The sequence below is a fragment of the Corythoichthys intestinalis genome, chromosome 21 (genome assembly GCF_030265065.1).
Source record: "Corythoichthys intestinalis isolate RoL2023-P3 chromosome 21, ASM3026506v1, whole genome shotgun sequence".
In the NCBI taxonomy this organism is placed as follows: domain Eukaryota; kingdom Metazoa; phylum Chordata; class Actinopteri; order Syngnathiformes; family Syngnathidae; genus Corythoichthys; species Corythoichthys intestinalis.
The window spans coordinates 39,007,070-39,032,474 of NC_080415.1; the positions used below are offsets into that span (position 1 = coordinate 39,007,070).

General features: G+C 39.2%; 2 protein-coding genes across 5 annotated transcripts in view; one reads left to right on the plus strand and one right to left on the minus strand.

Annotated features, from left to right (window-relative positions):
- uts2r2 (urotensin-2 receptor 2) overlaps positions 1–25,405 on the plus strand; it is a 61,991-nt gene that overhangs the window by 30,396 nt on the left and 6,190 nt on the right. The window contains exon 9 of one of the 3 annotated variants that reach the window (XR_009061753.1): positions 378–616. Coding sequence is in view for 2 of the 3 variants with exons in the window: in XM_057825883.1 (XP_057681866.1) it covers positions 378–514 (137 nt within the window). In the remaining variant the exon portion in view is untranslated. Of the gene's footprint in view, positions 1–377; positions 1,074–25,405 lie in introns of those variants that run through there. The other 2 variants (XM_057825883.1, XM_057825884.1) reach the window with 2 other exon arrangements.
- On the minus strand, positions 311–14,583 carry LOC130909426 (urotensin-2 receptor). Of its 2 annotated transcripts, none has more exons than XM_057825881.1 (3): positions 13,557–14,583; positions 10,888–11,064; positions 311–566 (listed from the first exon to the last, which is right to left on the minus strand). In XM_057825881.1, the coding sequence occupies exons 1-2, from the start codon at positions 14,483–14,485 to the stop codon at positions 10,935–10,937; spliced, it is 1,059 nt and encodes a 352-aa protein (XP_057681864.1). In that variant the 5' UTR covers positions 14,486–14,583; the 3' UTR covers positions 311–566; positions 10,888–10,934. The 2 variants fall into 2 exon arrangements, with proteins under 2 accessions (XP_057681864.1, XP_057681865.1); XM_057825882.1 differs by having other exon boundaries at positions 311–574.

Sequence of the window (25,405 nt, forward strand, 5' to 3'; positions counted from 1 at the left end):
CAATCATTTTGTGGGAAAAATTGAGCATTATCGGACAGAATTGCAGGGATGCCAATGCTTTTGGCCAGCACTGTATATATTTTATAAATCTCATCTGACCTCACATATATTAACTCTTTGGCTGCCATTGACGGCAATAGACGTCCAATTCATTTGAACTGGAAGAGCTGGAAGCGATTGTTCCCAGTTGATATGGACTGGATGACTATATCTGTCAAAAAGGTGTTTTTCAAAAGGTTTTTTGCCCCCTTCTTTTACAAACTACCACAACATTAGGTAACTTTTGAATAGATGGATTTGAATAGATAGAAATGTCACAAATTTCATCTTGTATGTCTTTATTTACGATAATCATTTATTTGAATTCCCACGTTCAGGAAGAGTGTCTTTTTTTTCCTCCGGCTCCGAGAACCTCCACCGTGTGGAGAAGGTGACTTGGGGGACCCGATACGCCATCACGGTGTCCTTCACGTGTGACCCCACGCAAGCCATCGCAGACCCCGCTCTGCCTTGAGGCGGCCACCGGAGACGGAGCGGACGTCAAGGTCCGCCGGCTCAGTCGGCGCCTGCGGAACTCAAGTGGTAGTGGAGAAAAGGGAAACACGATTACCAATTTGTAAGTTTTGTTCCAAATGCACAGACGACCCCTAACAGTCTTATTTTTGACTGTGCCAAGGCGGAAAAAAAGACATATTTCTGTCTTCACTGATTTTTTTTCATACTGTACAGCATTTTGTTTTTTAAAAAAATCAAATCCAATTTTTTTCATGTGCACACTGTTCCACATCAGTCTTTGATTACTCATTGTGGATTTCATCGGGCAGCCAATCAGCTCCCCACGGTGGGAATGCGAGCGTGTGTGAATGTGTGCAATTTTAATATTTAATGATGAGCTACGACAAAGCACGTGAGAATACATAACTCAAGAGAAGAATGTCTTTGCCCAGTCTTACTAATCTTACTATCTTAGATTAATCGAGTATAATCATTAAAAAAGTCCAAAAATAGAAGAGCTGACATCAGACAATTTATAGCTGGTTTAATCTGATAAAGTGTTACAGTGGGGCAAATAAGTATTTAGTCAAGCACCAATTGTGCAAGTTCTCCTACTTGAAAAGATTAGAGAGGCCTGTAATCGTCAACATGGGTAAACCTCAACCATGAAAGACAATGTGGGGGAAAAAAAAAACAGAAAATCACATTGTTTGATTTTTAAAGATTTTATTTCCAAATTAGAGTGGAAAATAAGTATTTGGTCACCTACAAACAAGCAAGATTTCTGGCTGTCAAAGAGGTCTAACTTCTTCTAACAAGGCTCCACTCGTTACCTGTATTGATGGCACCTGTTTTAACTCATTAACGGTATAAAAGACACCTGTCCACAATCTCAGTCAGTCACACTCCAAACTCCACAATGGCCAAGACCAAAGAGCTGTCGAAGGACACCAGAGACAAAATTGTAGACCTGCACCAGGCTGGGAAGACTGAATCTGCAATAGGTAAAACGCTTGGTGTAAAGAAATCAACCGTGGGAGCAATTATTAGAAAATGGAAGACATACAAGACCACTGATAATCTCCCTCAATCTGGGGCTCCATGCAAGATCTCACCCCGTGGCGTCAAAATGATAACAAGAACGGTGAGCAAAAATCCCGGAACCACATGGGGGCACCTAGTGAATGACCTACAGAGAGCTGGGACCACAGTAACAAAGGCTACCATCAGTAACACAATGCGCCGCAAGGGACTCAAATCCTGCACGGCCAGACGTGTCCCCCTGCTGAAGCCAGTACACGTCCAGGCCCGTCTGCGGTTCGCTAGAGAGCATTTGGATGATCCAGAAGAGGACTGGGAGAAGGTGTTATGGTCAGATGAAACCAATGTAGAACTTTTTGGTAGAAACACAGGTTCTCGTGTTTGGAGGAGAAAGAATACTGAATTGTATCCGAAGAACACCATACCCACTGTGAGGCATGGGGGTGGAAACATCATACTTTGGGGCTGTTTTTCTGCAAAGGGACCACTGTTCTGTTCTGTGTAAAGGAAAGAATGAATGGGGCCATGTATCGAGAGATTTTGAGTGAAAATCTCCTTCCATCAGCAAGGGCATTGAAGATGAGACGTGGCTGGGTCTTTCGGCATGACAATGATCCCAAACACACAGCCAGGGCAACAAAGAAGTGGCTTCGTAAGAAGCATTTCAATGTCCTGGAGTGGCCTAGCCAGTCTCCAGATCTCAACCTCATAGAAAATCTGTGGACGGAGTTGAAAGTCCGTGTTGCCCAACAACAGCACCAAAACATCACTGCTCTAGAGGAGATCTGCCTGGAGGAATGGGCCAAAATACCAGCAACAGTGTGTGAAAAGCTTGTGAAGAGATACAGAAAACGTTTGACCTCCGCCAACAAAGGGTACATAAAAAAGTATTGAGATGAACTTTTGGTATTAATTTTCAATTGTCTGTTTTTTTTTGTATGTTCTATTGATTTTAATGTGATTTTTATGATCTTCATGTGATGTAAAGCACTTTGAATTGCCTTGTGTTGAATTGTACTATATAAATAAATTTGCCTTGCCTTGCCTTGCCTTAACCAACTACTTATTTTCTACTTATTCTTTAAAAAACAATGTGATTTTCTGGGTTTTTTCCACATTCCGTCTCTCGTGGTTGAGGTTTACCCATGTTGACAATTACAGGCCTCTCTAATATTTTCAAGTGGGAGAACTTGCACAGTTAGTGGTTGACGAAATACTTATTTGCCCCACTGTATGTCCACTGCTTGGGTGATCTTTGTTAACTCATTCACTCCCAGCCATTTTCTCCGGAGCAAGGCCCTTCGCTCCCGGCCGTTTTACTGGATTTTGACTGATTTTGCAAGGCCCACAGAAAATTCAGTTCTATTGCTATATAAACATGGAACCCACCAAAAGAAATACTAGACTCTCTTCTTTCAGCAGAAAAAAAGTAAGTTCATATCTTTCTCCATTCTTTAGAAATCAGCATTAGAAAATAGCTTAGTTAGAGCAATTTTCCAATTTCTTATGAAAAAACGGAGAAATTGAGCTTTTTGTGAAAGCATACGTTTCAAACATAGCTTTGACTTTAACAGAGCTATTTTTTGCTTTAGTCACATCCCAAACATCTGAATAATGTTTTCCCTTTACAAAATAACAGAAACAACGAGACAAATAGAGCTTTTGCTAGCAAACGATGTATTTACACATAACTAACTGAAAGATGACGCTATTGTGGCCGTGACAGCCAGTTAAACTTTTCCCTCATTGCTGTCTTTCTCAAAAAGATTAATTTTTTTAGTCTATGCGGGCTCTGCTCGCGTGCAGCACTGACTCAACGGCATCTAGTGGTCCCGGTCGTTCTGCTCGATCGTCCAGCGCCTCGCATCCCGGGCGTCCTACCGGTTGTTCTGCTCGGTCGTCCGCATCCATTCGGTCGTCTTCCGCCGGCGCCCTGGCTTTGCGGCTTGGCCGTTCGTTGCCATTAAATAGGGTTGCGGGTCTTACCAAGTGCGCTACTGCCCTCCAGTGGCCAGTTTTATTGCTTTAAAATGGATTTTCAGCTTTGTGCTTTGGAGCTAAATTGAATCAGAACCCAGATATGTCTCTTTTGAAAACAAAACGTAAAAGACGTATAGATACGTCTTTGGGACACTGAAACGATTAAAAATAGAACGTATTTATACGTTTTTGGGAGCAAATGAGTTAATTATGATTTTGCAACACCTAGTGGCCAGTGTTACAAAAGACAGAAGCAGATTTTTTTTTTTTTTTTTACTAGTATTATACATATAATATAATGTGCTTCAATTGTCTTTAATAATCAATCTGTTTTCTAAAAATGATTCCAGTCTCAAATATCATTTGAAAAAAAATCAGCTTTGACATCGGCAGTGGGACTTTTTTTTTTTATTTTTATTTTTTAAATCTGTATCGACCTTTAGCATTGACAGTACATATGCAAGACATAAATGGCCACTCATGGTGGCTTTATGGATTCAATTATCAAAACTACCGTAATTTTCAGACTATTTATCCTCATTTTGAATTCTGCCGCTTATTTGTTGATTTATTTGGGCTAATAGGTAACACTTTATGTGACAACGGTGTCATAAGACTGTCATAAGACAATCATAATTCTGACATGACACTGCCATGAGCTTTGATGAATGCTTATGACAGATGTCATTAAGTATTGTTCAGCAAATTATGTCACCAACACTCCATTTATGTCCAGGTTGGATAATTTGCCGTATTGGCCGGAATATAAGACTACCCTGATTATAAGACGACCCCCTCTTTTTCAAGAATCAAGTTTGAAAAAAGACGTTTTGAACACTAAATTAATTTTTATACAGAAAATAATTAGTATACCCGAAACAAATGATTATAACAATATATTTGAGGGAAAACACACGTTATTTTGTCTCATTCAAATCTTAATATCTGAACATTTAAATATGTCAACTAAAGTGCAATCACATTCGTAAATGAATGGCTTCTGGTTTTTGAAATGTAAGTAAACCAATCTATTGTGATAAAAAAACAAAATTGCACTAACTGCATTACCATCAAAGTGAAGTAGACTAACTAGTCTTGAAACAAATCTGAATAAGGAAAAACATTGCAATAATACAATGCAAACTGGTTAAACTTGAGAGTAGCTGAGATCTGTAATGACAGAACATCGCTTCAATGATATCTGGCGCCATCTAGCGTCGTGAATGGGTGTAATGTGTAGACCGCGAATATATGACAACCCCTACTTTTTCCGTCTTATTTCAATGCAAAAAAACACCGTCTTATATTCGGGCCAATACGGTAAATCTATTCAAAACTGAGATAATTTGCCAAATGACATAAAACGACATCTGTCATAATCATTCAATAATGCTCATGGCAGTGTCATGTAAGGGTGTGCCAAAAAATTGATTATTAGATGCATCGCCATTAGAAAGGTGACAATTCGATTACGATTCATAAATGTTCAAAAACGATGATTTTCCCTAATATCTTTGACAGCCGCTAGTAGCGTAACGAAATTCAAGACACGTCTGCCGCCCGGACACCTTTAACAGACGCACGCACGCACAACGTTAGATAGATGCAGCTGGTTACTGAACGAGAGATTTACTCCTTTTTCAAATGTGTGTATGAGACAGGCAGAGACCCGGCGGTCGCGCTGCTGTGCGCAAGTTATTTTTTTGCGTGAGAGGGGAAGAGAGAGAGTTTATTGTGTGTTGCCTTTCAGTTGTCCAGCAGTAGGTCTAAGTCATGTTAATTGGAAAACGTCCCTAGTGTGTTGTTAAGTCCTGTGCGTCTATAAGAGGTGAGTGCACGAACCCTCTTGTAATGTTTAGCCTTTATTGTTGTTGTTCTTAAGATGTTACTAGTTAGCGCTGGGTGCTATGCTAATTAGCGACTTCGCTAACATGTATTTCCATGTCAAGTTGTGCGTTGTTTGGTGGTGTACAAAACGTATTCCAGATGCAGGATGTTTAAAACCAGGATGAAGTACAGCGATGACACGACAAACATGCAAAATAGTACAGAAATCTGTGAAAACAAAGTATATTGGTTAAAAGAAGTCTTATTTTTTTGAAAGACACTTTGTTTGTTTCCAGAAAATGTGGACTTCTTTCCACCAGTGTAAATTTGATTGTATTGTTGAGAGATATAGGTACTGCCTTTGAGACAGCTAATGTTTTTGCACCTTCTTGTGTAAAAGCATCCCAAGGTCAGCTGTCTGTTGTATAGGGATGTTGAGAAATAAGTACTGCCTTTAAAATGGTTGTTTTTGCACTTTCTTGTTCGGAAAAAAAAAAGATCTTTGGTTAATAATCGAATCGTAGCATCATGAATCATAATAGAATCGTGGGGTGCCTAAGATGGCACACCCCTAGTGTCATGACATAATTATGATGGTTTCATGACAGATTTATGGCGCCACTGTCAAATAAAGTGTTACCAAATACCAGAGCTAGCAGTTAATGAAATAACTGGAAGAGTTACTGAAGAAATAATTAGCACAGACCATGAATTTTGATCGTTATTTACATCTGTAGTGCTGAAATGCATGCTTGGAGGCATGTCGGACGATAACAGTGTTGACAGCAGGTGTCAGCAGAGGTTGACTGTCTCCCCCAAGGGAGCAGTGGTGGCCAAATGAAGCTTTTTGAAGCAATGAAGACTTGCAGCCAGTTGGTTCAAAGCTTCATGGTGGTTCATTTGGTCTTATGACAGTCGTATGATGCCGCTGTCAAATAAAGTGTTACTGGTTAATATCTTTTGATGTACGTATCCCATAATACAGTAAGGACAGCTGCGGCTTATTTATGAACAAATGCCGTTTCCGTGTCAAATTTGGTGGGTGGCGGCTTAGTCGGGTGCGCCTGATAGTCCGAAAATTATGGTAGTTGATTTTCAATACGTTTCTTATTATTATAAGTTAATCTGATTTGTTTTTCTGCAATGATTGTTGTTTTGTTTTTTTGTTTTTTTAACCATGTGTGTTTGTGCTAATTGTCAAGTTTTGCGTCTATAGCAAGAAATGTTTGGGGTTGTTGTTTCGGGGACTGTTAATGACATCTTTAAAATGGTTCTTTTTCTTCCCAAATGCCAAATTTCCTATGAATCAAGTTGTGGTCATGTATGCACTGCAAACTATTTTTTAACCTGTGGTCTTTTGGGGGAAAAGCATGAAAACAAGATATTTAATGATAATTCCTTATTAATAAATATGCTTTTCCTGTGTGGGATGTTTGCCCCTTTTCAATTACATTTGGAACGAGAGTATTTATCGACGATCAAGCGAAACGGTTGGCACTTTCCATTTTTGTACATACAGTGGGGCAAATAAGTCTTTAGTCAACCACCAATTGTGCAATTTCTCCTACTTGAAAAGATTAGAGAGGTCTGTAATTGTCAACATGGGTAAACCTCAACCATGAGAGACAGAATGTGGAAAAAAAACAAAATCCCATTGTTTGATTTTTAAAGAATTTATTTCCAAATTAGATTGGAAAATAAGTATTTGGTCACCTACAAACAAGCAAGATTTCTGGCTGTCAAAGAGGTCTAACTTCTAACGAGGCTCGTTACCTGTATTATTGGCACCTGTTTTAACTCATTATCGGTATAAAAGACACCTGTCCACAACCTCAGTCAGTCACACTCCAAACTCCACAATGGCCAAGACCAAAGAGCTGTCGAAGGACACCAGACACAAAATTGTAAACCTGCACCAGGCTGGGAAGACTGAATCTGCAATAGGTAAAACGCTTGGTGTAAGGAAATCAACTGTGGGAGTAATTATTACCAAATGGAAGACATACAAGACCACTGATAATCTCCCTCAATCTGGGGGTCCATGATAGATCTCACCCCGTGGCGTCAAAATGATAACAAGAACGGTGAGCAAAAATCCCAGAACCACACGGGGGCACCTAGTGAATGATCTACAGAGAGCTGGGACCACAGTAACAAAGGCTACTATCACTAACACAATGCACCGCCAGGGACTCAAATCCTGCACTGCCAGACGTGTCCCCCTGATAAGAAAGTACACGTCCAGGCCCGTCTGCGGTTCGCTAGAGAGCAATTGGGTGATCCAGAAGAGGACTGGGAGAATGGGTTATGGTCAGATGAAACCAAAATAGAACTTTTTGGTAGAAACACACTTTCTCGTGTTTGGAGGAGAAACAATACTGACTTGCATCCAATGAACACCATACCCACTGTGAAGCATAAGGGTGGAAACATCATGCTTTGAGGCTGTTTTTCTGCAAAGGGACCAGGATGACCGATCTGTGCAAAGGAAAGAATGAATGGGGCCATGTATCGAGAGATTTTGAGTGAAAATCTACTTCCATCAGCAAGGGCATTGAAGATGAGACTTGGCTGGGTCTTTCAACATGACAATGATCCCAAACACACAGCCAGGGCAACAAAGAAGTGGCTTCGTTAGAAGCATTTCAAGATCCTGGAGTGGCCTAGCCAGTCTCCAGATCCCAACCTCATAGAAAATCTGTGGAGGGAGTTGAAAGTCAATCACATCAACAAAAACATCAATGCTCTAGAGGAGCTCTGCATGGAGGAATGGGCCAAAATACCAGCAACAGTGTGTGAAAAGCTTGTGAAGAGTTACAGAAAACGTTTGGCCTCCGTTATTGCCAACAAAGGGTACATAACAAAGTATTGAGATGAATTTTGGGTATTGACCAAATACTTATTTTCCACCATGATTTGCAAATAAATTCTTTAAAAATCAAACAATGTAAATTTCTGGGGTTTTTTTTCCACATTGTCTCTCATGGTTGAGGTTTACCCATGTTGAACTATTACAGGCCTCTCTAATATTTTTAAGTGGGAGAACTTGCACAATTAGTGGTTGACTAAATACTTATTTGCCCCACTTTATTTTGGGGGGGAGTATACTTTTAAATAAAAGTTTCACCTCTCTGTGAATACTCATCAGCTTTACTATTAATAGTGTTGCACCGATACCGATGCGGCACTAAAATGACGTCCTAAGAAATAATGTCTTGACACTGCACAATATTTACTCTTCCAGCTTTATTATCCATCAGCCAGTTGCCCTAGCCAAAATGCTCCATATCATGCAGCATCAGCCCTTTATTTCTTAGAACTCTTCCGCCATTTAGTTCCTTATCGGTACCGATACCGGTGCGAACTTATATGAACTATGCAAAACTAGAACTCCCTGAACACAAACTGTCTGTTATTTTAAAATTTTGATGCTAACGAGAACAGATGGCTCTTTGTGCCACTAATAAGGCAGATTAAAGTGAACGAGCGTCTTTCATTAAAACGATGAGTTCTCCATAAAACATGAGACGCGTTTCAGCATAAATTCTATCAAAAAGAACATCTTGCTACTGAAGGATGTGTTCACTGCCACAATCTTTTTAAGTTACATCAGTTGAACTCCAAAAATAGCGCTGAAAGGAAATTGAAGATTATTTTTTAACAAAGTTTGTCCGAAAAAAACAAGTATGACTAAAACATCGGCAAAGGATGTGAAGGAGAACATATTGTATATTATTTACTTACATACAGAAGATATATGAATTTCATTACTCATTGTTTGCCATTGATGACACTAGATGCCCAATCCATTTGAAGTAGAAGGGTTGACAGCAGTGTTGTTTTGTCACCGATGACGAAAACGAAACTATTTTCTCAACGAACAGTTTTTTTCATGACGATGACGAGACAAAACGAGCTAACGACGTAACGAGATGAATGCCAGTTTTCCTCTGATGAGACGAAAGTGCGCCGTAGTTTCAGTCACATGTTCACAATGTGCAACATTTTTATGTGTAGTTAGCCTGCATCGTAGCAGAGACTGGTTGTGACACTCATGTGACGTGCTGCGCCCCAAAACCTACCAGTGTCTCTCCAGGCTTGTTTTGAAACACACCCATTCACAAGGGGGCCGTCCCACACTCCGCTTCATTTATTAGCAGTCGGTCACGTGTAGCGATCTAACGCCGGATATAGGTTGAAAAAGTACGAAAGCTGTACCGCATACAAACAGGAAGGATTGTCTCATGAGTGATTTGTTCGAGGATTTAATGTAATTATTATATTTTTCGTAACATGGATGCATTTTGAAACGTTGTGAAAAAAATCAATGGGAGAAATTAGCCGCTAAAGCATTGGCAGTATACTTTGCAATTTTTACGTAAAATAACTGCTGCCAAGTTTTTGTTGTTGTTGCTTTTAACAAAGAATCAAGACTGTTTTACGTCCATATCTATAAAGAATTCAGGAATTTAAGCATTTATTCACAAGATTTTTCAATGGGAAAAAGCTGTTTGTTTACATATGGCGGCCGCCACATTGACTAACAGACTAGCATCGTACTTCGACATATTTCCGTAAAATAAATGCGAACTGCACGTTTTTTTTGGCTTTTAACCAAGAATCGAGACTGTTTTACGTCCATATCTATAAACAATTCAGGGATTTAAGCATTTATTCACAAGAATTTTCAACAGAAAAAGCTCTTTGTTTGTTTTCATATGGTGGCCTCTAATTTGCTTACTGACTAGCATCATAGTTCGCATTATTTACGTAAAATAAATGCTAAGTGCATGTTTTTTTTTTTTTTTTTTTTTTTTGGCTTTTGACCAAGAATTGACTTTTACATCCATATCTATTAAGAATTTAGGGATTTATGCATTTATTCATAAGAATTTTTAACGGAAAAAGCTCTTTGTGTTTCCACTCTGCCAGCTTTGACTGAGATAGGCCCCCTATGAATCGGACCCGTGTCCCGTCAATACATTATAAAGTCTATGGCTGAGTGATCATCACACACTAAATGTAACGCGTTTCGTTAGCATAGCATTCACGTTCGCCTTAGCATTAGGCTAATGTGAACGGCGAGCATCCTCTTAAACTCTCGGGTAACTTTTTTTTTTGTTTTTTTTACATACAGTTCGTGTTGGCCAGGCAGGCATTAAAAGTAATGTGCTGTTTACTGGCTGAGTGCAAGTTGGTGTCGTCCTTGTAGATGCTACATTATGTGCTCGTCTGTCAATGTTCATTCGAAATTGTTTGAAACTTTTATTAATTTATTTTTGCACTAAACAAATTTTACGAACGAAAATATTTTGAGTAAATCTTGACTAAAGCTAGGCCACGTTAGTCTGAGTTTTCGTCAACAAGAACTAGATAAACACATTTTAAAATGACTAAAATAGGACGAAGACAAAAATTAAAAGGGCTTCCAAAAACCACACTAGTTGACAGCGAATAAACATTCGTTCAGACTTCAAATGGATTGGATGTCTACTAAAGATAAAAGTTATTGAAATTCACATCGTGGGTTTGTTGGTAACTCACCTCCCCGTTGCTCCTCCAAAAAGCCGTTTTGGAAAATGGCTCACACATCACTTGAACGTCGCCATGACGAGCGTTTCTGAGTTGCACTCGAACTGGTTGCTGTTAGATGGGGACACACCCCAAGAATACAAGCTGGGTGGCCGCTGCTTAAACGATGACGTGTACCTGTAGAAGCTCCTGCATAGAGAAAAATGTTAGAGCATTTACTCGTATCTAAAATCAGTTCAACTGTACGCTAGGGGCGGTTAACATTTTTAAAAAAAAATCAGCTTCACTTAATTTACATGTCGAAAAATTAAGGAAATTAAGGCGCACAAAAGCTGTACAGTGTTACCTCTACTTACGAAATTTATTGGTTCGGAAAGTAGTTTTTTAAAGGGAACCTCGGACTTAAAAACTTGTAGGCTCTAATAAGCCACAAATGTTCTTTTTTTTACTAAAATATTGTTATTAGAAACATAAATTATTACCATAGATTTAAAAATCTATAATATTTATTGCATGTTTTGACCTACGGAGGGCGCCATGTTTTATGCGCGCCAAGCAAGCTGGGGTGATGACACGTTGGGCTGTACTGGTAGAATAGCTGTGCTAGCTAGCAAGCGAAGCTAGTATGACGACTGGCATGATTTTCACATTCTGCTGCTGGTCAGATTGTTTTGTTACAGAGCTGTGGGATAAGTTCCCGACATCGTACCTGCATTCAATTCCAGCTCATCAGCAGTGTCTTTAAACCCACCCTAGGCGGCTTGCCGAGATATTGACTTGCTGCTATTTGATAGTTTGTATATCCCTTTGTTGCTAGTTACGTCATTGCCTTGTTTTTTTTCCGTTTGTCTGCCTCTCACCACGGTTGTCCTTCGGGTTTTTTTTAATGTTTTTTTTTTTTTTTTTGTTTAAATCCGGACATGCTGTCTGTCACTGACCCTTTTTGTGTCTCCCTCTTCGCGATCGTGTGTTTTTTTTGTGTGTGTTCAATGAGGCCTTTTACGCCATCCCTATGTTATAGTTGTCTGTTTGCTGTCCGAAGTGAGCCACGTTTTCTAATTCCGTGGTCAAGCCAGTCGCACTTTATTTTCAGTTGCATTAAAACCACAAAGAAAGAGACAGTACATGTGGGTTTCGATTGCTTTAGAAGGAAAATCACGACTCCAACGTCATGCGGAAGTATAGTCCTGTGGTCTACACGCTCGTCTTTCACATGGGAAACGAGGGTTTGAATCCTGCTGACTTTGATTTAATTGCTTTTGCTGCTTGTTTTGTGAAATATCAACAGTGCTGGCCAGCTTATCACTTTTCTGCTCGGGTTCAAATTGGAAGGGCAGAACCAACATGTTTATGTTGGAAACGCTTCCTGTATCCCGTAAAGGGAGACACAAAAAGGGTCTGCGACAGTAGGTCGGGATCAATGATAAAAAAAAAAATAGGGAAAACCGCAGTGACAGGCAGACAAATGAAAAAAGGGATACACAAACTGTCAAAAGGCAGCAAATTAATATCTCGGCAAGCCGCCTAGGATTGGTTTAAAGACACTGCTAATGAGCTGGAATTGGATGCAGGTTCGACGTCGGGAAGTCATCCCACATCTCTTTAACAAAACAATCTGACCAGCAGCAGAATGTGACAAAATCATGCCAGTCGTCATACTAGCTTCGCTTGCTAGCTGCACAGCTATTATCCCAGTCCAGGCCAACTGCGTCATCCGACCCAGCGTGCATTGCGCACGTAAATTATGGCACCCTCCATAGGACAAAAAAAATGTACTAAATGTATAGATTTTTAAATCCACGGCAATAATAAATTTGTTTCTAATAACAGATTTTAGTTTCGATTAGAAAGATTCCAATTAAATTTTGCTGCTTCGAGTACTCTTTGAAATAAAGTGGCGTTGTAAAGGTTTGTTTTGAAAGTGTGTGCATTTAGTTCTATTGATTTGGGAGGATACACGGCCCTCTAGTAGCAACGGTGAATATGACATAACTTATTTCACATGGCTGAATCCAGCTGCTCCCTGTTAAGACCAACATAAGCTAAGTTTTTATTAAAGCTAATGTTTTGTTTTTTTTAATGCATTCGTAATTTAGTTTATGGATATATGTAGTCGTTTTTTTGTGGAAATACAGTATGTGTTTGAACCATTAAGAATATTGTTTAAAAAAAAAAAAAAAAAAATTTAAGCATTTTATAGCATTTAAGCTAGTGGATTTTTGCTGTGTAAGTTAGCCAATTGTTCTGAAAAACTCAGCTCAGGTATTTAAAATGTTTATGTTCCTAATCCTATTATTCGATTATTCGAACTAACTAGGTCATTGATTAATTGACTACTAAAATATATAGCCGCAGCCCTGAGAACAATTGTGGCTTATTAGAGCCTACAAGTCCCTTTAAAGCAGCGGTCTCAAACCGACTCCGCAAAGGGCCGCAGTGGGTCCTGGTTTTTGTTCCAACAGATCCAGCACAAACAGTTCAACCAATGAGGTTTCTACTAACTTAAGCAGCACCTGATTGCAATCAACTGATTACACTTGTAAGAAACCAGATTGGTGAAAAGGTATTTGTCTCGTTTGGTTGGAATGAAATCCAGTACCCCCTGCGGCCCTTTGAGGACCGGTTTGAGACCACTGCTTTAAAGTAAATGTGCCTAAATGCTATAAATGCAGTTTACACACCTGTGTCTGTTCTTCAGATACTCTCTGTAGTTCTTGGTGAGGAGCGTGTAGAGGAAAGGGTTAATGCAACTGTTGCTGTAGGTGAGGCTGGCCACCAGGTAGTTGATACAGGTGTGCGTCCTGGAAGCCAGGCTGAGCGGCTCGCCGCGGTAGAGCGGCAGCAGCTGCCAGATCCAAAAGGGCAAGAAGCAGGCCCAGAACACCAAGACGATGGTGAAGATCATGAGGAGAACTTTTTGTTTGGGCGAGCGCTTCCCGCCTTTGCGTATGACCGAGTTGCGTTGGGACTCCAAGTAGGCGCGCGCCAGCCTGACGTACAGGTATCCGATAATCAGCCCCGGCGCCATGATGCTGGTGCCGAACAGCGCCGTCACGTAGACTTTGTAAGCGACGGGCGCCCACGTGGGCGCGCACATCCTCTTCACGCCCCCGTCTGGCATTCGGGCGCTCGTCTGCGCCACCATCACCATCATGGGCACGGCGAGGAGCGAGGAGAGGAGCCAAACGCCCCACGCCAGAGCCTTGCGGTAACTCTTGGAGCGCCGCACCGCGTCCAGCGGCTTGGTGACGGCCACGTAGCGCTCGGAGCACATGACCGTGAGCGTGAAGATGCTGGCGTGCATGGTGAGGAGGTCGAGGCTCAGCAAGACGCGACAGCCCACGTCGCCGAAGTACCAGTCCTTCAGGAAGTAGGTGGACACCACGAACGGAATGGTGGACAGGTAGAGCAGGTCCGCCAGAGCCAGGTTGATGATAGAAATGTACATGGATGTGGCGAAACGGATGGAGTGACACATCACCGCCAGCGTGTACACGTTCCCGGACACCCCGATCACGTACACGATGGACAGCAGGGTCCCGAAAGTAGAGGCGATGACGAGTTCCTCGTCCGCTGGATTTGAAAACGAGTTATTAGTCGTCCTCTCCATGTTCTAGTTGTTCCTTTTGAATAATTCACCTGCCGCTCGCTCCCATCCCTGCAAGAAGTTTTTGAAAAGATGCTCCCGTTCTCACCAGGCTGCGCGTCTCCAGCCTGCACACTGCAGTGTTACCCGTGACGTCATCACCATAACACTCACAACGATCGATCAAACACAAGTTGGCTAAAGCATGAATTACGAGGTGTGTGACGATAAGTACATATATTGTGATACTTTGTATCCCAAAAATTGTTTAAATAATAATCGTAAAATATTGACAAAAAAGTCTGTAGTACTTCATCAAAACGCATATAGCGCTGGGATGAATGTAGGTAATGGGTTAATCCATCAATTATTCAAACTAAGTGTTTATGCCTGCAATAACATTTATTTTAGCTTGCTTAAATTGCACATTCACAAGAACATTAAATGCAAACATAAAATTCCTGTGCGTTTCCTGAGCCTCAAAAGGTATGTAAAAATAAATGAGGATCTAAGAACAATTGGCAAACACGCATAGCAAAAGTTAACTAGCTTAAATGCTATAAAATGCGATTTTTAAATTTTTTTTTTTACAAAGTTAACAAATCATTTAAACAAATATTCCCACAAAAAATGGCTAAATATACTTGAACAGGCTCAATGGACAAAGGCAGTCTGAATGGGCACGCCAAAAAAACAGATATGACAAAAAATCGGAATTGTGCATTCGGACCTGTGTTATGAACCTAGCCTTAGTTAGCTAGCTAGTTATGAAGTAGGTTAATTTGTTGATAAATAATAATAAAAAGAGTCCTGAAAGACACATAGACAAAATACTAGCTCTTGCTGTGTAAAATAATCTTCTTAAGGGATGTTACTTTTTACATACCTTGTCTGTGTGGGCCACGGTAAATTTATTCCCGACAGCCAAAGTTAATAAGAATGAAAGATTCCCATTGGATTCCATAGTAAATGCATGTGGGTCATTTTTGACCCAATTGTTGAAGCTTTGGGTAGTAATACATAAAAAACAATTTCTTCAAATGTTCAAAAAGTTCATCAAAAATTTGAATGGCATTATATCAAAAACATGTTTTTTGAGGACTACATGGAATATGAATTGATAACAAATTTTCAATCTGAGGATATTTCAAGAAAACAAGCTCACCGGGTCATTTTTGACCCACTTATGCATCTAAGGGTTAAGAAAAAGATCATCTGTCATTTTTCTCCACGTTGCTCGCCACAATAGTTATAATTGTTGTGGAACAGATGCCAAAGCTTTTGCCAATAAAAAGCACAGCCTCAATCAATGCCTGTGTTCACTCCACTCGCTTGTCTCTGCCTCTTAGCTCTCAATATACGTAAAATGGCGCCATTGTAGTCTGTGTGCGGCAATGCGTGAGTGGGTCGTTCCGTGCATGCGTTAAATATTTTAACGTGATTAATTTAAAAAAAATAATTACCGCCTGTTTACGAGATAAATTTGACAGCCCTAATATACTGTATGTATTGTATATATATTAGGGCTGTCAAACGATTAAAATTTTTAATCGGGTTAATCACAGCTTAAAAATGAATGAATTGTAATGAATCGCAATTCAAACCATCTCTAAAATATGCCATATTTTTCTGTAAATTATTGTTGGAATGGAAAGACAAGACGGATATACACATTCAACATACTGTACATAAGTACTGTATTTGTTTATTATAACAATAAATCCACAAGATGGCATTAACATTTTTAACATTCTTTCTGTGAAAGGGATCCACGGATAGAAAGACTTGTAATTCTTAAAAGATAAGTGTTGAGTTTGTATATTGTGACAAAATATTGCCATCTAGTGTATTTGTTGAGCTAAACGAAATGTTTGAATAATGAGTGTGACCAAAGTCTGAGTATTATTTTGCATAGCTATTTTGATTGGGAATGCCAATTCTCTTTGCATTGAGCGCTTTTCTTTTTATGAACATTATTTTTTTGGAGAGATAAGATTATTTTTGTTTTGCTTTAAGTAAATACTGTAGCGACTTAACTCTTCCGCCCAAATGCATGATGGGAAGTTGAGCAACCATGACTGTCAGTGGTGGCTGCAAATGTCTTCTTTGCGTTGTGTTCAATACAGGGTGTTAAGAAAAAGATCAGCTCTTGTCATTATTCCCCACTTCGCTCGCCACAATAGTTATAATTGTTGTGGAACCGATGCCAAAGCTTTTGCCAATAAATAGCACAGCCCCAATGAAGCCTGTGTCCACTCCACTCGGTTGTCTTTGCCTCTTAGCTCTCAATATACGTAAAACGGCGCCATTGTAGTCTGTTTGCAGCAATGCGTGAGTAGGTCGTTCCGTGCATGCATTAAATGCATTAAATATTTTAACCTGATTAATTATAAAAAATTCATTACCGCCTGTTAACGAGATAAATTTGACAGCCCTAATATTTATGTATACAGTACAAAGATAAAATGTATGCTACTGACCAGTTAGAATTTATATTTGATGAAGTTGACGTAAAAAAAGACCGACTGACGCACATATGCAGACCAGTCTCATTTTTATGGTCGTGGAATAATGATTCCGCCACTGCGGTCATAGCTTTTTAATGATCCTGCAATCGGTGAAGGTCGTTCTGTACTTGACAGAGCCTCGGGCTTTTACCTGTCAAAGGTTCAGGCTCAAAAGGAAGGAAAGATGCAAACTTTAAACCTTGATAGTCCTTATTCAGACAAATGTTTTTTGAAATATTTTGAGAGCATATACCAGTAGACATAACTATTTGCAGTCCATTGAGCAATTCTTTCTGAACTTGTTAAACGCCCCTTTTGTCAGCTTTTTGACTGATTAAAGTCACTACACAAAGTACTGGTTTGAAAATTCAAGTCGGTCTCACTCATTAACATTTAGAGTGACAATAATTGCCGAGTCAAGTGAATTGAAATTGCTTGATGTATTTTTTTCTTTTGTGAGACGGCCTCGGCGCACCTGCCGGTATTGCTACATTTACTAACGGCAGATGATAAAAAAAAGAATTGTCTGTCCCAAATGAATTACGTGTGGACAGCACAGTGACTGAGGGCTCCAACAGATTAGAGATTTGTGGTTCTGAAAGTCTTGCAGTGATAACCATTTTTAGATTTTGTTGTGTTTTATTTGTGTGCAATATCCTTCTAAATCTGGATTATTCTGTTGTTTTTAGTCCTAGAACTACCAAGGGTGGATCAGTTGATACAAATCACTTTTATACCTAGAGAAGGGTCATCTGACTCTAATCAGCATATCTTTTGTGAGCATTGAGGTCCTCATTAGTCATTCTCATTCACACTCACAAAACCATAGGGTTGGATTGCTCCAGTTAGCATCTTGAGTGTTTGCAGAGCAGCCTTGGCTTTGTCGGACAGTGGACCGCTCAGGCAGGCAATCTGGCGGACAACCTTTTTACTGTATGTTTTAGTGTTTGGTAACTTCGCAGTATGGTTGTCTAATGTTGTTATGACGGCAAGCCGTTAATGTGGATCCAAAACACAGACCAGGAGATCAATAGAGCGAATGTTTGTATTTAATGAGTACAACAAAGGGAGCACGCTAGGAAACGCGAGTATAACAAAGTACAGTTTAGAGAGCACGCTAGAAAACACGAGTATAACAGAGTATAACTAAGAGAGCACCCAAGATGGCGTGAATATAACCGAGTACAAAATTCTAACTACAAAATCCAAAAGAGCACAAAAGTAAATAAGATCAAACCAGAACACGACCGAAGAATGTCGGGAAGCACCGAGGATGACGATGAGCACACAGCGGTAAGCAAGGCAGGTAACAAACATATGCAATAGTCCGACACTTGTGTATGGTGACAGGACTCCTTAAATAATAAGTGCTCCTGATGCGTCGCAGGTGTGTTGTGCAGCCCCGCCCATCTAGTTGATTCATGTGCTGGAATGAAAGAAAAATAACTGAGAAGGCACACAAACGTGGCAAATGTGATCAAACTGTGCACGATTTGACAAAATTGGGAAGATATCGGAGCACTTTTTTTGCTGGGAATTTGTTGCAAAGGACTGGCTGACATTACAGCATGGAGAGAACAGCTGTCTCAATCTCTCTGAATATTTAGTTGCAGTTTCTTGTATGTATGGAGCTATAATTGTCATGTTGCTGATGATGGATGGCTGATGATGCATAAAACAAGTCATTTTTTTTATTCAATAAAGAAACGTACGTGAAAAAAGACAATAAAAGAAACTATATACAAGGGGTGGGTTAATAAAAAAATAAATGGGAAAAAAAAAAAAACATTGTTATTTGGTGACATAGAGTATGACACTTCGCCCTTTTCCCGGGGCTAGGTGTTGGAGGTTGTTGCTGAAGCAATTTTTTCTTCTGCGCCCACACGAGAGTGAGCCAATTCCTTTGCAAGACCCACGAAGAAGTCCACCCGTCTCTCTTCCCTTCAGGCGCATGCCTGATACGACACATATGCATTCAGTGCAGCCATGTCAATCATATTGTAGAACACGGCGACTGGCCATCTCCGTGTTCCTCTGGGTTTGAGAAAGCCAAGGGAGCCCTGGATTTGCATATATTCAAGATGTTAATTGCAGCTATCCAGAGTGAAACCCCCCCTTCACACATAGGCAGTGACTCCACAGGAGTGTGTAGTGGGGTGGTCTGCTTGATTGCTTGTTTGAGTGGTCTATTGTTGAGAGACAGCGAGTACCAAAAGTGGTATTTGCCATGTGGCAAAATAGGTTTTGCTATGTGGCTTTTTTTTTTTTTGCCATTTGGCAAAATGAATTTTGGCATGTGGCATTTTTTTTGCCATGTGGCATATTTTTGCCATTCGGCAAAATGAATTTTGCCATGTGGCAAAATGGGTTTTGCCATGTGGCATTTTTTTTCCCATGTGGCAAAATTGATTTTGACATGAAGCTTTTTTTTTTTTTTTTTTTTTTTTTGCATATGTGGCAAAACGCATTGTGGTTTGTGGCATTTTTTGGGGGGGGGTAGGGGGGTACATGGCTTTTTTTGGGGGGTATTTGGTAGTTTTGCAGGCCATGCACATCTAAGGCACTGTCCAAATTTTTTTATTTATTTTAAATGGCAGAAAAACATTTGAGTGTGATTTTTGACCATACACTTTACATTAGAGCTCATTGAAATTCAACTGGCAGCCAAGTAAGGCTATGCCATTGACGGCTATGCACGTAAAAATTTTGCATTAATTTTAAATGGCAGAAAAACATGTTTGGCTGTGATTTTTGACAATACACTTTACATTAGGGCATATTGACATTCAACTGGCACCCAAGTCAGGCTATGCCATAGACTTTTGGCTATCCATTTTGCCACATGGCAAAAAATGCCACATGTCAAAATATATTTTGCCACATGGCAAAATCCATTTTGCCACATGGCAAAAAAATGGCACATGTCAAAATATATTTCGCCACATGGCAAAAAAATGGCACATGGAAAACGCCATTTTGCTATATGGCATAAAATTGCCACATGGCAAAAAATGCCACAGGGCAAAATCCATTTTGCCATATGGCAAATACCACTTTTGGTTCTCGGCCCTGCTGCTATTGTTTGACAAAGCCAAGTAGTCAGTTTGGTATCGGGGTCATCTGACGCCCTTCTGGTCTTTCTTTATAGCCCAAAAAACCCCGGTACTTCCAGTAGTAACTCATTCACTACCATTGACAGTTAGTTAGCCTGCAGTCTGAACGCAGCCTGATCCTAATCGGATGGCTCCTCAAATCTGATTTTTAGGGCTGATGCCTGCTTATTATTATTATTTTTTTTTAGCAAGTGTCCAAATCACAACTGGGCCTGTTCAGACTGGGCCACATTATTGATACACTTGTCCAGTTGCTGTGGCAACAAAGATGTCATCCAGCATAGACGTCATGGACAGTCAAAAACCCATCTGAGCTGTTCCGACTAAGAAGCATCTTGTCCATATCTACTGCAACGATGAAAACCTATTTATGTTTTAGTGGTTTTAGTTAAAGCAGACACTGTTCGTTTCCTCTGTGTAATTTTGACAAAGATCTGATCACGTTTGATGATGATTCTATGCAGAAATGTGAGAAATTCCAAAATGTTCAGATACTTTTTCATACCACTGTAAGTTGTACTTCGATCCTCTTTCATTATTATGTTTTTCAAGACTGAGGATAAGCTCAGGTATTTTATTTTGAAATGCATTTATTGCTCTGGTGAAATAAATGTGCTAATCTGCATAGTTTAAAAAAAAATGGAGGAATTTTATTTTCTATTCGCATTTAATGCTCCTTTAAAAGTAAATTATTAGCAAGCCTTTGTTTCACATGGCCTAAAATTTTTTCTGCGAGCATTAAATATTGCTAATTAGATGACTCGATTATTCGAACTAATTGATAGATTAATCGATTACTTTAAATTATTGATAACTGCAGCGCTAATCCACTTTCAATCGGTTTGAGCTAAAAATCAGTCTAACCAAGGCCTTAAAGACATCAAATCCATTTCAACTGTGAAGGCTGGCATTGAGTGATCATGTTTCACTGCAAACGAACAGGGCCGGCAAGGCCATTTGGGGGCCCTAAGCAAAATAATGCAAAGGTGCCCATATTTTTAGCCCACTATTTCTTCACAATGTACTGTGAAACCCATACATGCAATCCAACCCATACGTCCATATTTTGTAAATTAGATTTTGTTGCGCTGCATATTTCAAACTTCAAAGAAGAACTTCAAAGAAGTTAAGGAATAACTTATTTTTTCAAGCTTAATTAAGTATCAAAACTCACAAAAATCAAAGAAAGCAAACTGGAATAAACAAAATAGAATATAAATTAAACAATTGCCAAATTGGGGGCCCCCTAGTGGTCAGGGGCCCTAAACAGCTGCATAGTCTGCGTATAGGCTGGGCCGGCCCTGCAAACGAATGGTCGCTGACTGCCCTCCCAGTCAAAATGGATTGGACGTCGATGGCCGTCAGTGGCAGACAATAAGCTAATACATGAAAGTGAAAAAAAAAAGCATTTTAAAACCCAAACACCTTATCCCGATCCTCTGAAAATGACATGATTTCTGATCACGTGATCAGCATGTGGCCATAACTAATCAATTAAATTAAAAATATGAACTTGTCCTTTGGTGTGATTTCCGATGCTCAAAATAAAACACTTGAAAAATGCTCTACTGCACATGATGAATTTAGGGACATTAATTCTCTTGACTTATCATTTGCCCATGATTGTTGAACATTGAACAGCATCTCATTGTATTGACCTGACTAGGTTTACTCTAACTGTTATCCTCCTTGATTGCAGATTAGTCTCTGCCAAACAAGATGACAACATTTGTTCTGTGTTGCACGAATCGCCCTTCAACTAATCACTGAGCCAATACCGTTAGCTTGATCGAGCCAATAAGGGCAATTAAGCTGTAGTCGTTGGGGAGGCATTGGTGCAGGGTAGCAGGGCTTTTATTTCTCTAGGAAATGAACCTTTCAGATTTGAAGAATCTAAACATATATGAAATTAACACGAGTAAAAAAATTAAAGACCTGTTTTAGCAGCAGTATCGTTTTTGGCAGCCCTTTAAATTTTTGTCTTTTTTGGATGATAAAACTTATTAGTCTTAGTCATATTTTAGTCATCTCAAAATGTGTTTGTCTTCATCTAGTTTTTTTTTTGTTTTGACGAAAACACAAGACCAATTTCGTCTAGTTTAGTCGACGTTTACTAAAAATATTTTCATCGGTAAAATAAAATTTAAAAAAAAACCTCCATAAATACATTTTTTTTAAAATTTAAAATTTCAACTATTTCAAACGAACATTGACAGACGAGCACATATTGTAATGTCGACAAGGACAACACCAACTTGATGATTATACACACCCGGCAGGAAAACAGTACATTATTTTTATTTAATTATACCCACTTGGACGCCACAAACTGTATGTAAAAAGAAGTCCGGGTGTTTAAGAGGACTCTGCCATTAGCATTGACCTAATGCTAACCTAAACATGAATGCTATGCTAACGCTAGTAGTAGGGCTGTCCCAAACGACTCATTTTTTTCCCCGATTAAACATAATCGAATATTTTAACGATTAGTCGACTAATCTAATATACAGTCCCTGACAAAAGTCTTGTCGCTTATCCATTTTGTAGAACCAATTGCTAATAACCTGACTTTTAATGATTCAATTGGTTTCAGAAATGGCTCATATGAAAGCTAAGACACTCCCAAATTATGTTGAATGTACAAAAATATATTTGTTTCACTGAAAAAAGATTTATGATTTGATGACGACATAAAGGTCAAATTTTGGCAGGACAAAAGTTTTGTCGCCTACAGAAAGTAGTGTAAAAATTGAACAAAAAATACTTCCAAAACAAAAATGTTTCATAACATAAGTGAATTAAGTAGTGGTGCTGTGAGATCCAAATTTAATATTTTTTATGACTTCCATGGGCTTGAAGGTCTGCATCCATGCCGTTCGGCAAAAGCTTGAACATGTTTGGATGTTAGTCGAGGTTCTTTATCCACCATCTGCACAATCTTTCGTTGAAATCTCTCGTCAATTTTTCTTTTTCGTCCACATGTAGGGAGGTTAGCCACAGTGCCGTATGCTTTACACTTATTGATGACACTGCGCACGGTAGACACATGAACTAGAGATGTCCCGATCGATCGGGTCCGATTACGTCATTTTCAAAGTATCGGAATCGGCAAAAAAATATCGGACATGCCCTTTTTAATATATATATATATATAAATATATATATATATATTTTTTTTAATGAAATCGTTTCCTAATTTTATTTAACGTTACAGACAAAATGTCTTACACTCATCCAGAGTCTTTAGTTTTGGCTTAAAGTGGGGCTGTCAAATTTATTGCGTCAACGGCAGTAATATTAAAATATTTAACGCAATTAACGCATGCGCTGCACTATCCACTCACGCATTGTCGCGTGCAATCTATAACGGCACTGTGTTACGTATACATAGAACTAAAAGGCAATGTAAAATGAGTAGAGAGAATTTTGGCAGCCTTTGAAGCCTTTTTTTAATTGGCTAAAGCCTTACAATCCCTCTCTCAACGATCAGAAATATTGTGGGAAGCAATGTGGGGAAGAAAAGTATAGTTGATCTTTTCCTTAACACCCTATTTTATTTCCCAACGCTGAGAAGATATATCAATTGGTACCATTTCGCATTAGTCATGGTTGCACTTCCCATCATGCATTTGGGCAGAAGTTAAATGGCTGAATTATCATTTACTGAAAGCTCATAAAAATCCACTAGATGGCAATATTTAGTCACAATATACAAAGTCCCATTTGTCCTTTAAGAAATACAAGTCTTTCTATCTGTGGATCCCTCTCACAGAAAGAATGTTAATAATGTAAATGCCATCTTGAGGATTTATTGTCATAATAAACAAATACAGTACTTATGTACTGCATGTTGAATGTATATATTCGTCCCGAGGTTTATTCATTTTTTTCTTAATGCATTACCAAAATGTATATGATCAGGAAAAATGATCGGGAATGATTGGAATTGAATCGGGAGCAAAAAAAAGCAATCGGATCGGGAACTATCGGGATCGGCAGATACTCAAACTAAAACGATCGGGATCGGATCGGGAGCAAAAAAACATGATCGGAACAACCATACTTTCTGTCATTGCATGTTGTGTCAGTTATCGATTTTTTTTTCTTTTTTTTTTTTTGTGTGAATTATTAGATTAGTCGGCTAATCGTAAAAATAGTCGGCTGACTAATCGGGAGAAAATTAGTCGTTTGGGACAGCTCTACGCACAAGGATACAGGACAGAGGTTGAGTCAACTTTAATCCATTTTAACAGGTTGAACGTGTGATTTGGTTATTGCCACCACCTGTTATGCGCCACTGGTAAGTTATAGGTACTGTTAATTACACAAATTACAGAAGCATCACATGATTAATTGAAGGGTGCCAATACTTTTGTCCTGTCCTTTTTTTCGGAGTTTTGTGTAAAATGATGATGATTTAGTTGTTTTTGTTTCCCATTGTCTTTTGTGTTTTTTTCATTGCAAGCAAAATACATGAAGATACTACTACCAAAGCATTTGTAATTGCTAATCATTTTCTGGGAGAAATTGAGCATTATTTGACAGAATTGCTGGGGTGCCAATACTTTTGGCCAGCACTGTATAGGAGATAGAGAGACAGGCATCCCCACACAATTTCTCCTGGAATTGAGTTTTCTAGTTTTCTATAGTAATGCAGAATGTCATTCCCGTTCTTCGCCTTTCTTGCCTATGTATGTGAAGTCTGTATATTCATTACTATGTGATAGATTCAGTCAGTCTGAGTAAACGTCATTATGCGATCAATGGCTGGAAGGAGCCCATAAGGACAATTAATGTGTGAGGTCCATCTTTTGTCTCGAGGCAAATTACTTTGTCAAATATAAAGTTACCCGTTTCTGCCAATGAAATATTGAGCTCCATTTGAACCATACTGTATAATGCAGAATACATTCCCAAAAGCCACAATTTCCAAGATGGGGAATGAGGAACTGTTTTTATCAGATGGCCTGGTCATGTGGAATTGAACAACCACAACGAAAAAAGACATGTTGCTACAAAACACAGTTTAAATTGGTGTGAAATACTATATATGGTAGAAGCAGATAACTCAAATGGATTTTTCACAGGATTCTGGTGTATATGTGAGTTGTTTCTTTTTTTAATGTAAAGGTAATTATTTCCATTCAAATTTGTTGGAATGGGCGATCATGCATTAGCTCTGGGGTACCGCCTCATCACATGTACAGTAGTAAAATTTAATAGGATAGATGACATCCCCAAATAAACTTGTCTGGTCAAAGATTCCATTTTTTTTCCATTGACACGTGAGAAAAAGCACATGAAATTGCATTTTCTGGGCAGCA

Coding starts and splice junctions, on each gene's coding strand:
- LOC130909426 (XM_057825881.1), bottom strand. CDS start 14,485: ATGGAGAGGACGACTAATAACTCGTTTTCAAATCCAGCGGACGAGGAA. Junction 11,065..13,556: donor TATCTGAAGAACAGACACAG/GTGTGTAAACTG, acceptor TTCTCTATGCAG/GAGCTTCTACAGGTACACGT.